The 12,830-nt window shown below is 55.2% G+C and overlaps 1 protein-coding gene across 7 annotated transcripts in view; it reads left to right on the forward strand.

Moving 5' to 3' along the window:
• PCNT (pericentrin) overlaps window positions 1-12,830 on the forward strand; it is a 105,229-nt gene that overhangs the window by 46,872 nt on the left and 45,527 nt on the right. For 4 of the 7 annotated variants that reach the window (XM_068547246.1, XM_068547248.1, XM_068547253.1 and 1 more), the window contains exons 18-25: window positions 144-603; window positions 2,375-2,537; window positions 2,744-2,956; window positions 7,938-8,167; window positions 8,568-8,684; window positions 8,813-8,824; window positions 9,523-9,729; window positions 11,823-11,993. In XM_068547246.1, the coding sequence (XP_068403347.1) occupies window positions 144-603; window positions 2,375-2,537; window positions 2,744-2,956; window positions 7,938-8,167; window positions 8,568-8,684; window positions 8,813-8,824; window positions 9,523-9,729; window positions 11,823-11,993 (1,573 nt within the window). The remainder of the gene's footprint in view (window positions 1-143; window positions 604-2,374; window positions 2,538-2,743; window positions 2,957-7,937; window positions 8,168-8,567; window positions 8,685-8,812; window positions 8,825-9,522; window positions 9,730-11,822; window positions 11,994-12,830) is intronic. The other 3 variants (XM_068547250.1, XM_068547251.1, XM_068547249.1) reach the window with 3 other exon arrangements.

Consider the following 12,830-nt stretch of genomic DNA (forward strand, 5'->3'; position numbering starts at 1 on the left):
GCTGGGAGGAGGGCCCTGGGCGAAGCCCCGGTGCGGGCTGGGCACAGGCCTCCAGAGAGGGGCGCTTAGGTCACCCACAGCGCTGCGCGCGTGCCGTCGGCCGGGCGGGGTCTCGGCTGACGCTGCCCGTGTGCCCCTCTCAGGAGAGCGCTCCAGGACGCCCTGAGGAGGCTGCTGGGTCTGTTTGGGGAGACGCTCAAGGCCGCCGTTGCCCTGAGGAGCCGCATCGGCGAGCGCGTGGGGCTCTGCCTGGAGGACGAGAGCCCGCCCACGGGTGAGCGCCCACAGCCCTGTGCCCACAGCCCCCAGGCCGGCCGCCGGGCGTCCTCCTGGCAGCGCGGCCTCTGTGTCTGCTCGCTTGTAGCCCCGGCCCTGGACGAGGCGTGGCCTGGGCTCGACGCGGCCCTGCCGGAGCCAGACGGCGCGTCGCCCGAGCGTGCCGAGACGTCGTCAGTGGCCGAGATCAGCAGTCACGTCTGTGAGAGCTTCTTCATGAGCCCAGAAAGCACGCTGGAGTGGGAGCAGCCCGTCAGGAGGGTCTACCGGAGCCTGGGCCTGGCGGTGGACGGCCTCCTGGAGATGGTCCTGGACTCCACCAGACAGGTGAGACGCGGCCCCTCGGCCTCCCTCTGCAGAGGAGGGCGGCGGGCCGAAGGGGCGGGCAGGGTGTCCCTCCGCAGAGGAGGGCTTCGGGCCGAAGGGGCGGGCGGGGCGTCGGTGGGTGACAGCGCAGCCCCAGGGGCCTGCCGGGTGCTGTGCGGTCAGGGTTTCCGGTCCTCCACCAGACCCTGCGGGCGAGACAGGAGGTCTTCTCTCTCCAGGCGGGTCTGATTTCTTTCTCTCCTCTCTCTGCCGGGTGTCGTCCTGAGCCTGTTACCCCCAGGGAGGTTCGCCCACAGGTTTTCCTCAAATAGGAGTCTTTTCTGAGCCGAAATACTTGGGGAAGTAGGCTTGCTGTGAATGAAAAGTAAAACCTCAGTGCACTTAATTTAGATCATGTGTGTTCAGCCTCTTTTACTGCACCTTGTACACCATTTTAATTCTATGTTGAATACACTTAACGTTTAGAGATTATTACTGAAGACGGGAATTTTTTTGTTAACCTTTTAGAATGTTTCAGACAATTAGCAGAGGCATTAAGTAGGAAAACTTAGAAAGCAATAGCCTTTTCCCAAAGTTGCCCAGTTAAAACATAAGCATTTTCACGTGAAGCATCGCTATTCAGTCTCAGAAACATTGAGGCGCGAATGCAGGTAAAGCCACAGTGTCGAGCCCTGAAGTTCCTCCTCTGGTTTCGTCCCATCTTCTCTCAGAAACCGGACAGAGTTGGGCAGCATCTGATGATAAACAATCAGGTGCTTTTGATTGTCCCCAAGCACAGTTAACGGAACAGACGCCGTCGGGTCTGCAGTCTGACCTGGCCCGCGGCCCTGCGTCCCCGCTGCCCCCACTGTGTGCTCTGCAGGGGCACCTGGGTGTGTAAGCGGGGAAGCAGGGGAGGTGGGAGTTGGCACAGGGCAGCGGCCAGAGGGGAGCGAGGAGCCCCTGTTCAGGTCGGGGTCAGTGGTGGGGGCTGCCCGAGGACCGCTGGCTGCAGGAGGGGGCAGCGGCAGCCGAGAACTCGGGCGGGCGGCCCACAGCAGGGCATGAGGAGAGGTGGCGCCAGGGGCTGTTTTCAAGGTAAAACCAACAGGTTTCCTTAGAGGCTGGGGCCGGAAGGGTCAGAGTGGGTTACACGCAGGGGGAGGCTTAGGGGGCCCGGGCCAGGTGCTGAGTTGTCGGTCAGGACAGCTGGGTGTAGGCGTTTAGCATTCAGAGATTAATCTGGGCCCTCCAGCCTGTGGGTGGCCTGGGGGCTTCAGCCTGGACATGCCCACCAGGGGAGCTCAGGAGGAAGGTGAGGTTGGGGCCCCGGGCTGTGCCTGGGAAGGGGGGGCATCCCATGGTGTCCGACCTGGGGAGGGAGGGTCGCGTCAGGTCCCCTGCCCGGTGTGGTGATGGCCCAGGAGCCTTTCCCCATCCTCCACCTGCAGTCACCAGGGGGCCTGTCCCTGCCCGGGTGCCAGGCTCCTGCCCGTGTGTACCATGAAATGACCACCCCCCCCCCGCCGTGTTGCACGCAGACACACGTGGGGTCGACGGTCACAGACGGTGTGTCCGTGCAGCGTTGTCTGTGTCTCCGTGTGCAGAACTTTCCTTTTTTGAAAATTTGTTGCTTATTTAGTAACTGACATAACATTGAACATGGAAATTGCTGTTTCTTACAGGATATTTATGGTTTCCCCAGAATTCTATGCAAATAGAACTCTGTTGGTGTCAGTATAAGCTTTGATTACTTTTGGTCCAAAATGCTATTTTCAAACGCGTTTCACAGCTGGAGGAAGCCCGTCAGATTCATTCTCGTCTTGAGAAGGAGTTCAGCTGTAAGAGCGAGGAGACAGCGCAGGTGGTGCGGAAGCACCAGGAGCTGCTGGAGCACCTGGACGCGGAGAGCGCGGCCAAGGCCCGGCTGGCGCTGGCGCTGCACACGGCGGAGGGTGAGCGGGGCCTGCCTGCCGGGGGCGCGCATCGTGCTGGGGTCTCGACAGCAAAGCCGTCAGCCACCTTCCCGGGGGCGCGCCACCGCCCCGACCCCACGCGCCTGTGCCTCTCAGGGAGGGTGGTCCGGTGCCGTCCCTGGGGGAACAGGATGCCCCGCCCCCGCCCCCCGGGGCCTTACAGCGGTCTCCCGCGTGGACCGCAGGCATCATCGAGGGCTTCACAGAGGAGAGGGCCGGCCTGCAGGAGGCGCTGGGCCGGAAGGAGGCGAGTGAGCAGGGCCTGGTGGCCGAGCTGGAGGGCCTGAGGCAGCAGCTGCAGTGCGCGGCCCGGCGGCAGGCAGAGCTGCAGGAGGAGAACTCCGTGCTGTGGAGCCAGAAGGAAGCCTTGGCTGTGGAAGCCGGAGAGAGGGAGGCCGGTAAGGAGGCCGAGCTGCAGCCTGGGGCGCGGGCAGAGCCGGGCCGGCTCGGACTCGAGGCTTTGAGGTCAAAGGGGACGAGGTTGCTGGCCCTCGGGGCTGCATGTGGCTTGAGGGTGGCTGCGGTGGCTGGCTGTGCTGTAGGAAAGGCTGCTGACTCTGAGGCCGGGTCGCCTGGCCAGGGGGTCGCCCACCTGTGTGCGGTCGTCAGCCTCGGCGTCCTAGAGGCAGTGGTCCAGCGGGGAGTGTTTGTTTGGGATCAAAGAATTGCAGTTTGGAGCACGCAGATTCTGGTCCCGCTAGGCAATAGAAACAGTCGGAGCCTTTGTGGGTGAGGACGGGGGGGTTTGCCTACAGAGAATTTAATTGGAGTCAGAGGCAGAAGCCAGTCTGGGCTGAACATGCCTGAGGGCCGAGGCCGTCACGAGGGAGGAGAAGGTCCGTTTCGGGGACGGGAGCAGGTGCGGTTCTTGCTGCATCCCTGGAATCTCTGAGCTTCGGCCCAGGTCCCAAGTTCACGGCTCCCCTCGCTGGGGACGGGCTTGAGTTCCACTCCTTAATGGCCCCCAGGCTTCGTCTTAAAGCCCCTTGACGTGCTGACTCTGTTTTGTTTCACATTTCACAAGATAAATAGCCAAGAATGTGAAAAAAAATGAGGGCTACTTAAAAATTTTCTTTAAAATTACCAGAAAAGTGTCTGTTAACCTTAGCTAGGAAGACATACAGTTTTTGCTTTTGTTTTTTTTTTAACATCTTTATTGGAATATAATTGCCTTACTGACATACAGTTTTAACAAAAGTAGGTCATTATAGTTTCAGATTCTTAGAAATTTTAGATCTTAAAATATTAAACATAAAAACAGTTAAAACATAAAAAGCTTGAAATGTGGAGCTTGTGGGCAGTGGCGGCGGCGGGGGCAGCCGGTCTGTGAGAAGTGACTGCGCCTTCCTCTCCCCGCGGCCCCCGCGGCCCGGCCCCCGAGCGCGAGTCCGGCCGGGCCCGCCTCTCTGCTGCCCCCACCCCACAACAAAGGCGTCAGCGACCTTCTGACTTAAAGGGGCTCCTGCTGAGCCACCACCCCAAGCAACTCAGAAAACTCATTTCTCTTCCTCCAATTCTTCTTTTTAGTTTTCCGATGAATAAACAAACAGTTGTCTGTTTAATTGGCTTCTGCCCTCGTCTTCGGTACCTCTTGTGGGCGAGACGCGCGTTCACGCTCCCACGGCTCTTGAGTGGATGTGCGGGTCCGACGGACTTGCAGGCTCTTGAAGCAAAGAGTGATTTGTGCCGTTGTCTTGGTTTCCATCCGCCTGGGTTATTAAAACTATTTATAGTCATCTCCAGACCTCATCTTCTTGTTCAGCTTTAATATATATAATATTCTTTTGTCTCTTTTCCATTTTTTGATGTGAACTTCTGATGGTAAAAAATTAACCTGCTTTCTTTGTTCCCTTGGATGTCTTTTTTCACTCCTTTGCTTTGTCCTTTTTTGTACTTGAACTGTGTCTAATGAATGTTGTGCTAATTGAGAGCAGACCCGAGGCATCTTCTCAGCTCTGTGTCTGCGGTGACTCTGTTCCCGGGTCTGCTCAGGCTTCCTAGGACTTGCTCTCCCCGCCACCTCGAGCTGGGGCAGGGCCGTCCCCTGCTGACTGTGGCGCCTTCCGCTTGGCTCGTGTGCTTGCTTCTTCCTCGTTCAGGTCGTGTCCTTGGTCCCCAGCACAGAAACCCGTCCCGCTTTCCCCTCTCTGCTCGGCCCCCAGGGACAGAGGCGTGTGTGAGCACATGAGCGCGTGTGCTCTGTGTGTCTGTGTCGTGTGCACGGTGCTCCCTAAATGGCAGTAAGATGTGGGTTGTTTTCTCTGCGGCTCCCCGCAGACTGGACACTTTCAGAGAAGGACCTTGAGGGAAACCTTCCAAGACCTCGAGTGCCTGAAAGTTACCTTATTTCAACCTCATCCTTAAAGGAAGTGGTAGCTGGAAAGACACAATTCTAGATTTGGTTTCTTTTACTTGAATACTTTTGAGACTAAAAACCATTGTTTTCTTGCATCTGGACACTCGGTGGCACGTCTGAGCATGTTTCTTTGGAGGTGTTTTTAGAAGTTTCTCTTTGCTTGGATGTTCACACGTCCCGGAACCGTATCTGGAGTGGTGTCCCATGCCTGCCCTGCTCTGCCTGCAGCCGGGCGTTTGTTACATCTGGGGCTTTGTTGTCATTACTTCTTGGCAGTGTCTCTTCCGTGCGCACACTTTGCTGTCCCCAGACGCCCTGGGCCACACGTCCCAGTGCGGCAGTGTCCTGGCTGGGGCCCCCTCCTGTTCCCGGGTGTTGGCGTCCCAGCCTGTGGGTCCAAGTGGTGGCTGGGCCCTCCCCATCTGAGACCCATGTTTGTTGTTACGGGCTCTCGTACCTCCAGCCTGCTCTCCCTGTGCGGGGCGTTAGGGCTTCAGAGTCGGGACCACGTGGGAGATGCAGAGGTGTAGGGTCAGGCGAGCGGCCACGTAGCCCTAGGCCTGGCGCCTCTCCTGCGTCCCCTGCGTCCACTGTGACCGCCCCTCACCCCTGCAGAGAGGGCTGGCCCACCTGTGTGGTAGGGGCTGGCCGGGGGGTGGGGCAGATCCATGGAAGCTTTTCCCGGACCCAGGCCAGTCTTCCCTCCTGCGTTTGTTTTATCCCCAGGAAATTCTCGTGTTTCCTTTGGGTCCTCTCGGTTTGCTTTCATCTTTATTTTACATGGTTAACCCACCTTAATTTCTCACTGTTGTCTGGTCCTTGTCTCTACCTGCCCGGCCATCTGGGGACTCCCGGTGCGCTGCTACCCTGCAGGAGCCCGCCGGCCTGGCACCTGACCTTCCCTTCCCTTCCCAGGCGCGGTCCTGGGGGCCACTTGGTCCTGATTCTGCTTTGGCTCCTCGTGAACACGGGCCAACTTCCAAAGGGCGGGGGGTCCTGGCGCCCGTGGGGGAATTCAGCTCAGCCTCACCTGTTCTCGGCGTGTCTTGTGCCCGCCTTCAGGGCGGTGCCATCTGTCCTCTGTGTTTTTCCTTGTTGTCTTTAAAAGTCAGCGGCAAAGCCCTTGGGAGCCGGGACCTGCTGCGACAGGAGGGCCAACAGTGGCCTCAGTCTTTACAGAGACCTAGCGGCTTACGCTGCAGCCGTTACTCATCCTTACGGTCCTGGAGGCGGGAATCCAAGGTGAAGGTGCCGGCACGGTCACCTTCTGGTGCGAGCCCGCTTCCCACTCGTGGACGTGCCTTCTTGCTGGGCCCTCACGTGCAGGAGGGGCGGGAGCTCCGTGGGGCCTCTTTTGTAAGAGAAGCACTCATCCCCTCATGGGGCTCCGCCCTTAGGACCTCATCACCTCTGAAGGCTCCACCTCCAAACACCAGCATATGAATTCTGGGAGCACAACATTCGGACCAAGCAGTGGCATCATGGAAATGACGCACTTTTCAGAGGTTGTCCAAGGCCTGGCATCAAGGCCACGTTTCCTGGAGTCCTGCTGCTGACATTCTCCCTTCTCTTATTTCTAACTTTCATACCCTAAGTCACCCAGTTTTCTGTTTTCATTTCTGAAAATGCTGTGTGTTTTCATTTATAGGCACTCCTGTTTCTATAGCACGCAAGGATTCAGGTTTGTAAAAGCAAATGAGTGATTTCTGTGTGGTATGCTATATGTTTGCATCAGGTTTTCCAATTTTTTACTAAAGAGGACAAGTACTTAGCTTTTGTGGCAAACTACTACATAAAAGATAACTTTGATCTTCAATATTCATACATAAAAATGGGCAAGCATTTCTCTCACGATGCTTAACTGCAGTTACTGAGCCGCAGGAAGCCTCTCTGGCCATAGTCGTCCTTGGGCTGGGGGCCTGCACTGGGGGCCCCAGGAGGTCTCCTGATTCTGGGGTTGGCCCTCTGTGTGGCCCTAATGGCCGCATGGACGCCTCCCCTCAGTCCTGCCTGCACAAAGGCCGTGAGACCCTGAAGCGGGTCCTGTCTGGGTGGCTGAACAGGCAGCACCGGTCATCACAGCAGCGACACACAAGCCCTGGTTTCGAGTCTCTGAGACCCGTGAGGGACACTGTTCTAACTGCATGTTTAAGCCTAATTTGCCATCGTTGCTGACTTGCTGGCCTGGAAGTTCATTGAGAATGTTACATTAGTGGGGGTGATAGTTTGTCATAAAAGACTGACAGATTTATACAAACCAAAATAATTAACTTTGGAAAGCTGGTGAAATGTAAATACAAACATATGGGTTTAACATTTCAGTTTCAGGATAGTTTCAACACTTTGGGATCCGTTGCAGGGAGACCTCTCTTCCAAAGATGCTTATTAACCTGTCGTTTCCCTTGGATCGTGGCCTCGTCGCCCCATCCATTTTAGGTCGGCTTTAGATTTGCTGGCGGCTCGACCCTTTTCCTCAAGACAGGTCACCCCCGGGTGCGTGGGGAGCCCTGTGCGGTCAGCACATCAGCCGGGAACCTCCCCAGCGGGCCTGGTGTTCCCTCTGGTGGAGGTTTTAAGTTACATTTTATTTTTCCATGTTGGAGAATATACGTGAAGGCAGAATTCCTAGAAAGCTACCTGATTCGTCATTTGGGGACACAAAGATGTATTCTCTTCTCAGGCTTTAAAATTTTTTATTTTAGCCAATTTTCGTTTAAAAAGTATAATTTTTCCTTCCTCCCCCCCCACCCCCCGCAGAAGTACTCAGCTTTGTTTTCAGTGGGTTTTGGCAGATTTGTGGCTGTTTATTAGGATGTGGGCTCGGGATCTGACAGGTCGAGGGTGCACATCCGTCCTCTTGAGCTGGCTGTGTGTCCTTGGCTGAGTCACATGCCTGTGGCGGGGGGAGGGATAAGCATGCTGCCCCCCCGCGCTCCATCGCTGAAGAAGCACGCGTCTCCATGTTTCTGCTGGCACACGGCACCCTGAGCTGGGCTCCTCGCCTGTTTCCTCGGCACCTTTAGCTCTTCGGAAGGAAGTGGAGTCTCTCACCCAGGAGCAGTCGGAGACCAAGGAGCAGGCGGAGAAGGACCGTTCAGCTCTGCTCTCGCAGATGAGGCTTCTAGAGGCCGAGCTGGAGGAGCAGCTCTCTCGGCAGCAGGCGTGCACGCGGCAGGCCGAGGAGCTCTCCGCCCTGCGGCAGCAGATGGGCTCCCTGGACCAGCACCTGCGCCGCCAGCGCCAGTTCATGGATGTAAGAGTCTCGAGCGATAAGCTTATTTGCGTCACCGGAGGTCATCTTCGTAGCATGAACTTCTTTCCAGGTTGTTAAGTAGCTTCTGTGCTGGCATCGGGGTGAACGTGAGCGCAGCCTGGCGGACGTCTCGGGTGTCGTCCACGCGCATCTTGCCCTGGCCCGGGGCGGCGTCTGCTGGCCCCCTGCTGTCTGCTTTCTGTCCCTCCTTCTGCCCGTGTCTCAGAAGCCGCCCTGGGTCCCACCTGGGGGCTGCGCCTCTTCATGTGGCTCCATGTGTCATTCGCGGTGCCCATGACAAGGGGGCCCCTTCCGCCCGGTCCCCGTCCTCCACTCCTGCCTGCAAAGGGCGGTGGGGACGCTCGGGGAAACGGTGCAAACAGGCCGCCTCTCGCGACAGGCGCAGGCGGTGGAGCGGGAGCGCGAGCGCGAGGACTTCCAGCAGGAGATCCGGAGGCTGGAGGAGCAGCTCCGCCAGGCGGCCCGGCCGCGCCCGCCGGGTCCCCGCGACAGCGATGTAAGTCAGCCCGCCCGCCGCGCGCCGGCCCCGCCCGCGGGGGCTGTGTTCTGCGCCGCTCTCAACAACAGCTTCATCTGTACCCCCCTTCTTGCCTTCCATGTACACGCAAACGACCACGGGTGCAGCTGGATGGTGAGGTGCGAGAGCTCCGTGCTTGTCTGTGTCTGTCCGTCCGTTCGCACCCTCGGTGCTGCCGCCTCTTGCCTGTTCTCTGCATGACCAGACAGGGAGGGGTTGGTGCACGGGGGCCTGTCTCTGGTTTGTTTTTCTTGCTTCCTTCTGCTTGGGGTTGGATCTGTCTGCTTCCTCCTGTCTGAGGTCGCTGTAGTTGATTTCCTTATTCTTATTAAAAATTAAACTTACTTTGAGATGATTGTGGATTCACTTGCAGTTAGAGGAAATAAGACCAATTCCCCCCATGGTGATGTCCCACAGGAGGTCCCAGCCAGGGTGTGGACGTGCAGACAGGAGACGGCGCCCACTCCCTGTGCAAACGGACCATAGGTGTAACCTTTGCACTCAGCCTGCTTCTCGACCCTGCCCCAGGCGGTGCTGTATCTGTGCTCGGTTCTTTTTTTTTTACTGCTCAGTGGCTTTCCATTCCTTCCTCTCAAAATTAATTTTATTTTACTAACAAATTCTGTGTTATTTTTTGTGTATCATTTTACGGAGAGAATTCTGTCTTATTCTTTCACCAGGCTTCACTGTGCAGCGTGGGTCTAGAAAACCATGTAGAGGATCAGTTTTCTCACAGTTGTGTTGTACTTTTTAATTTGCAAGGTGGGTTTTTTTTTTTTTAAACTATTGTTTCTGAAGTATTTTCTGTGGTTTTTAGATTGAATTGTTAGAAGAAAAATTGAGAGAAAAATCAGATGGACTTAATGAGCTGATTATAAAGAAAGAGTTGGCAGATAGACAAGTATTAATCCAGGAAGAGGAGATTAAACGTCTGCAGGAGACGAACGCCAGCACCACAAGAAAACTGATGAAGCTCCAGGGAGAACTGGAGAGACAGCGGAAAGCTGCGAGGGACCTGGAGCAGGTGAGCGTGCGGTCCTGGGGCGGAGGGGGGCGGCAAGGGGGGAAGCTGCTGTGGCGGGGCTTCCTTTTCACCGCAGACCCGCAGCTCTGACTGCTCCACTGTGGACACAGGGTCACCAAGCGTGTGGGGGTCTCCCCAGTCCCCAGTGACCCCAGCTGGGTGTCCTACGACTTAGCTCAACTCTGACGTCGTCTACTTGGAGATGGCGTCAGACCCCACAGCTTAAGAGCTCAGTCCCACAGGACTGTCCCCGCCCCCAGATGTCCACCTCAGGTCCAACTTTTATAAATTGAGGATCCCACGACCCCCTCCTGGGTTTTGACGAATTTGCTAGAGTGGCTCACAGAACTCAAAACACTTTACTTGCTGGGTTGCCAGTTTATCATGAAAGGATGCAATTCAGGAACAGCCAGATGGAGGAGGTGCGGAGGGCAGGTGGGGAGGGCGCACCGACCCAGAGGCTCCTGGAAACCCATCCTTTTGGGTTTTGTGGAGGCTTCATCATGCAGCCATGATTGGCCATTGGTGGTGGATTCACCCTTCAGCCCCTCTCCCCTCCCTGGAGGCCAGGGCTGAGACTGAAAGTTCTGACCCTTTAATCCCATGGTCAGTTCCCCTGGCGACCAGCCCCCATCCTTCAGTGGCCTGGGGCTTCCCCAAAGTCACCTCTGTGACACAGACTCAGATGTGGCTGGAGGGGCTTGTTGGGAAGGTAGGGCACCTTTGTCACTCTCATCGCTCAGGGAGCGCCAAGGTGTCAGGTGCTCTGTGCCAGGCATCGGACAGAGACCAGGTGCGTGTTTCTTATTGCACATCACAGTGTCGCATTAGTGTAATAACATTTCATACCAGTTTTATAGCACTCCTTTGTCTCTCAAGTACTCTTGAGTTTATCCCTAGTAATTAAGTAAATCTTCAAGATTTTAGGTTTAGAAAGCTTATTTTATTAAATACTTTACATAGAGCCTAGTTATAATTATTTTAATTTTTGAGTTAGGAATTTATGTCAACTCCTCAGTGAAAACACCTCTGGTGATAGTTCTTCTAGTTGTAGTTTGGAATTACGCGTCAGTCATGTGCACGTTCTTGTGTCTAAGAGTTTAAGATGAAGTGGGAAAGCTGCCTGTGGGCAGGTCCCCTGATTGGGAGTGGGGCAGGGCGGGGCAGGAGGGCCTTTCCAGTCAGTGCTGCCCCTCCTTTGCGCATTTAGCAGGAAGGAATTCAAGTTTCTTGTATCTCCTGTCACTGGAGGTTTAAAGGTTACTTGAAAGTCTGAGGCTCAATGAGAAATTTTATTTTGGAATCGTTTTGGCCCTAAGAAAACCCTGGCTCAAGGAGGAGAGTTTTATCAGGTGTGTTTGGTTTGAAAATGCTGATGAGAACCATTAGGTGAAGCCCAGGCCCCTTCTTGAGGATGTGCTGTGTGGGAAGGACGCCCAGCACAGGCCCCGGGGCTCCTGAGCCAGCCAGCTGTCCTCTCTGTCCCCCCCTGCTCGGGGACAGTTCTGGGCGGCTCCCCCCCCCACCCCCGCAGCCAACAGCTACTGAGCTTACTAGGCACCAGGGTGTAGAAAATGCCTTTTTTTTCCTCTACAAAGTTGGACCATGTGTACAATTTTGGATGCCTATTTCTTCCCCACTTAATATGTTGTGACCATTCTATCCATATTAAATGTTCCTTGAAAACTTTTTACATTCATTCATAACTTGCTCCTGGTGTCCACACTGCAGTCTAAATGTAAAAACATTCGTTGTATGGATGTGTTGTCAGCCATTGCCCTGTTCTTTGTCAGGTTCTTCCCAATTAAAACAATTTGCTGACAGTCTGGAGACCCTTTTGGTACCTTGTTGAATAATGACTGGGCTAACTTCCTTGCAGTGGAATCTCGGGCGCCTGCGGCGGCTCTGTTTGGGCCGCACCCTCCACTAGGCAGGCGTCTGCTCTGGAGCGTGGCTGGGTCTGTGGATGGTGTGTCTGGCACGTGCAGGTGTACGCAGGTGTGCTCCAGAAGGGCTGAGGAGGACAAGCTGCAGTTTGAGGCCCCCGATTTCCTGAAACACTTGCCTAAAATAAATCTGTTTTTCTTAAATAGGACAAAGAGGCATTACAGGAACAGCAGATGAGTAACTTGCTCCTGGTGTCCACACTGCAGTCTACACTGGATGAGGGCAAATGCCTGGGGTCACCTGCGGGCAACCGTCCTGACGATCCCGAAGTCCAGCTGGAGGCGAGGCACAGGGTGCTCCTGCAGCGTGAGGACGAGGTGCGTGTGGGGCGGGCCTTGCACGAGTGTCCCCTCACTGCTCCGCGTCCGCTGGTGGCCTCCCCTGCGCTTCTGTGTAGCGGGCAGGACATCCAAGCGATACAGTTTGTGGGCTTGTCACTGCTGTGTACACTTTGTAATTTTAACATTTCTATGTGGATTATAGGACAGTAAGTTTTTCTGGCACGTACTTTAAATCTTTCAAAGTAATTTTAACAATTATTAAATCAATTAGAATATTAGATCATTTTTAATGCTTACCTTTAATGCAAAGTTTTGGACTTAAAAGAACAATTAGAAAAAATTAAAGGTGACTTTGTAAGTGAAAATGAAGAAGTATTACAGCTGAACTTGAAATCAGACGTGCAGGACAACAGCACTGCCGTCCGCATCAGAGAACTTCAAGAAGAGAATGCCAGTTTGAAGGTGAGCGAGAAAAACCCACCGACTCCGCCTGTGTCAACCGTGTACGTGCTGTGATGGCTGGAGTGACCATCAGCTGTGGGGAGTTGGCCTCGGGCTCCCTGACATTTGTGCGCCTTGCTGCTGAGACAGAAGAGGGGCCTCATGCTGGCACCCCTGGGCCAGCTCTGAAGTGTGCAGTGGGGCCAGCTTCTAGGGACCACTAGTGGGAATCAGAGTCACCTTGACTGGTGACGTTCACCTCCTGCACCAAACTCTGCTTCCTGTTTGCAAGTCCTTTAAAGGGTTCTTGTTGGAGTAAAGCTGCAGGAGAGGCCCTTCCCTAGTGACAGAAACTGTGAAGAGGAGATAAATCATAACTTAGGAACCGTGTGACTGCTTTGGGCTCCGTTCTAGAAGAGGTGATTTCCAGGA

Source organism: Eschrichtius robustus, chromosome 6, assembly GCF_028021215.1.
Source record: "Eschrichtius robustus isolate mEscRob2 chromosome 6, mEscRob2.pri, whole genome shotgun sequence".
Taxonomy (NCBI): Eukaryota; Metazoa; Chordata; class Mammalia; order Artiodactyla; family Eschrichtiidae; genus Eschrichtius; species Eschrichtius robustus.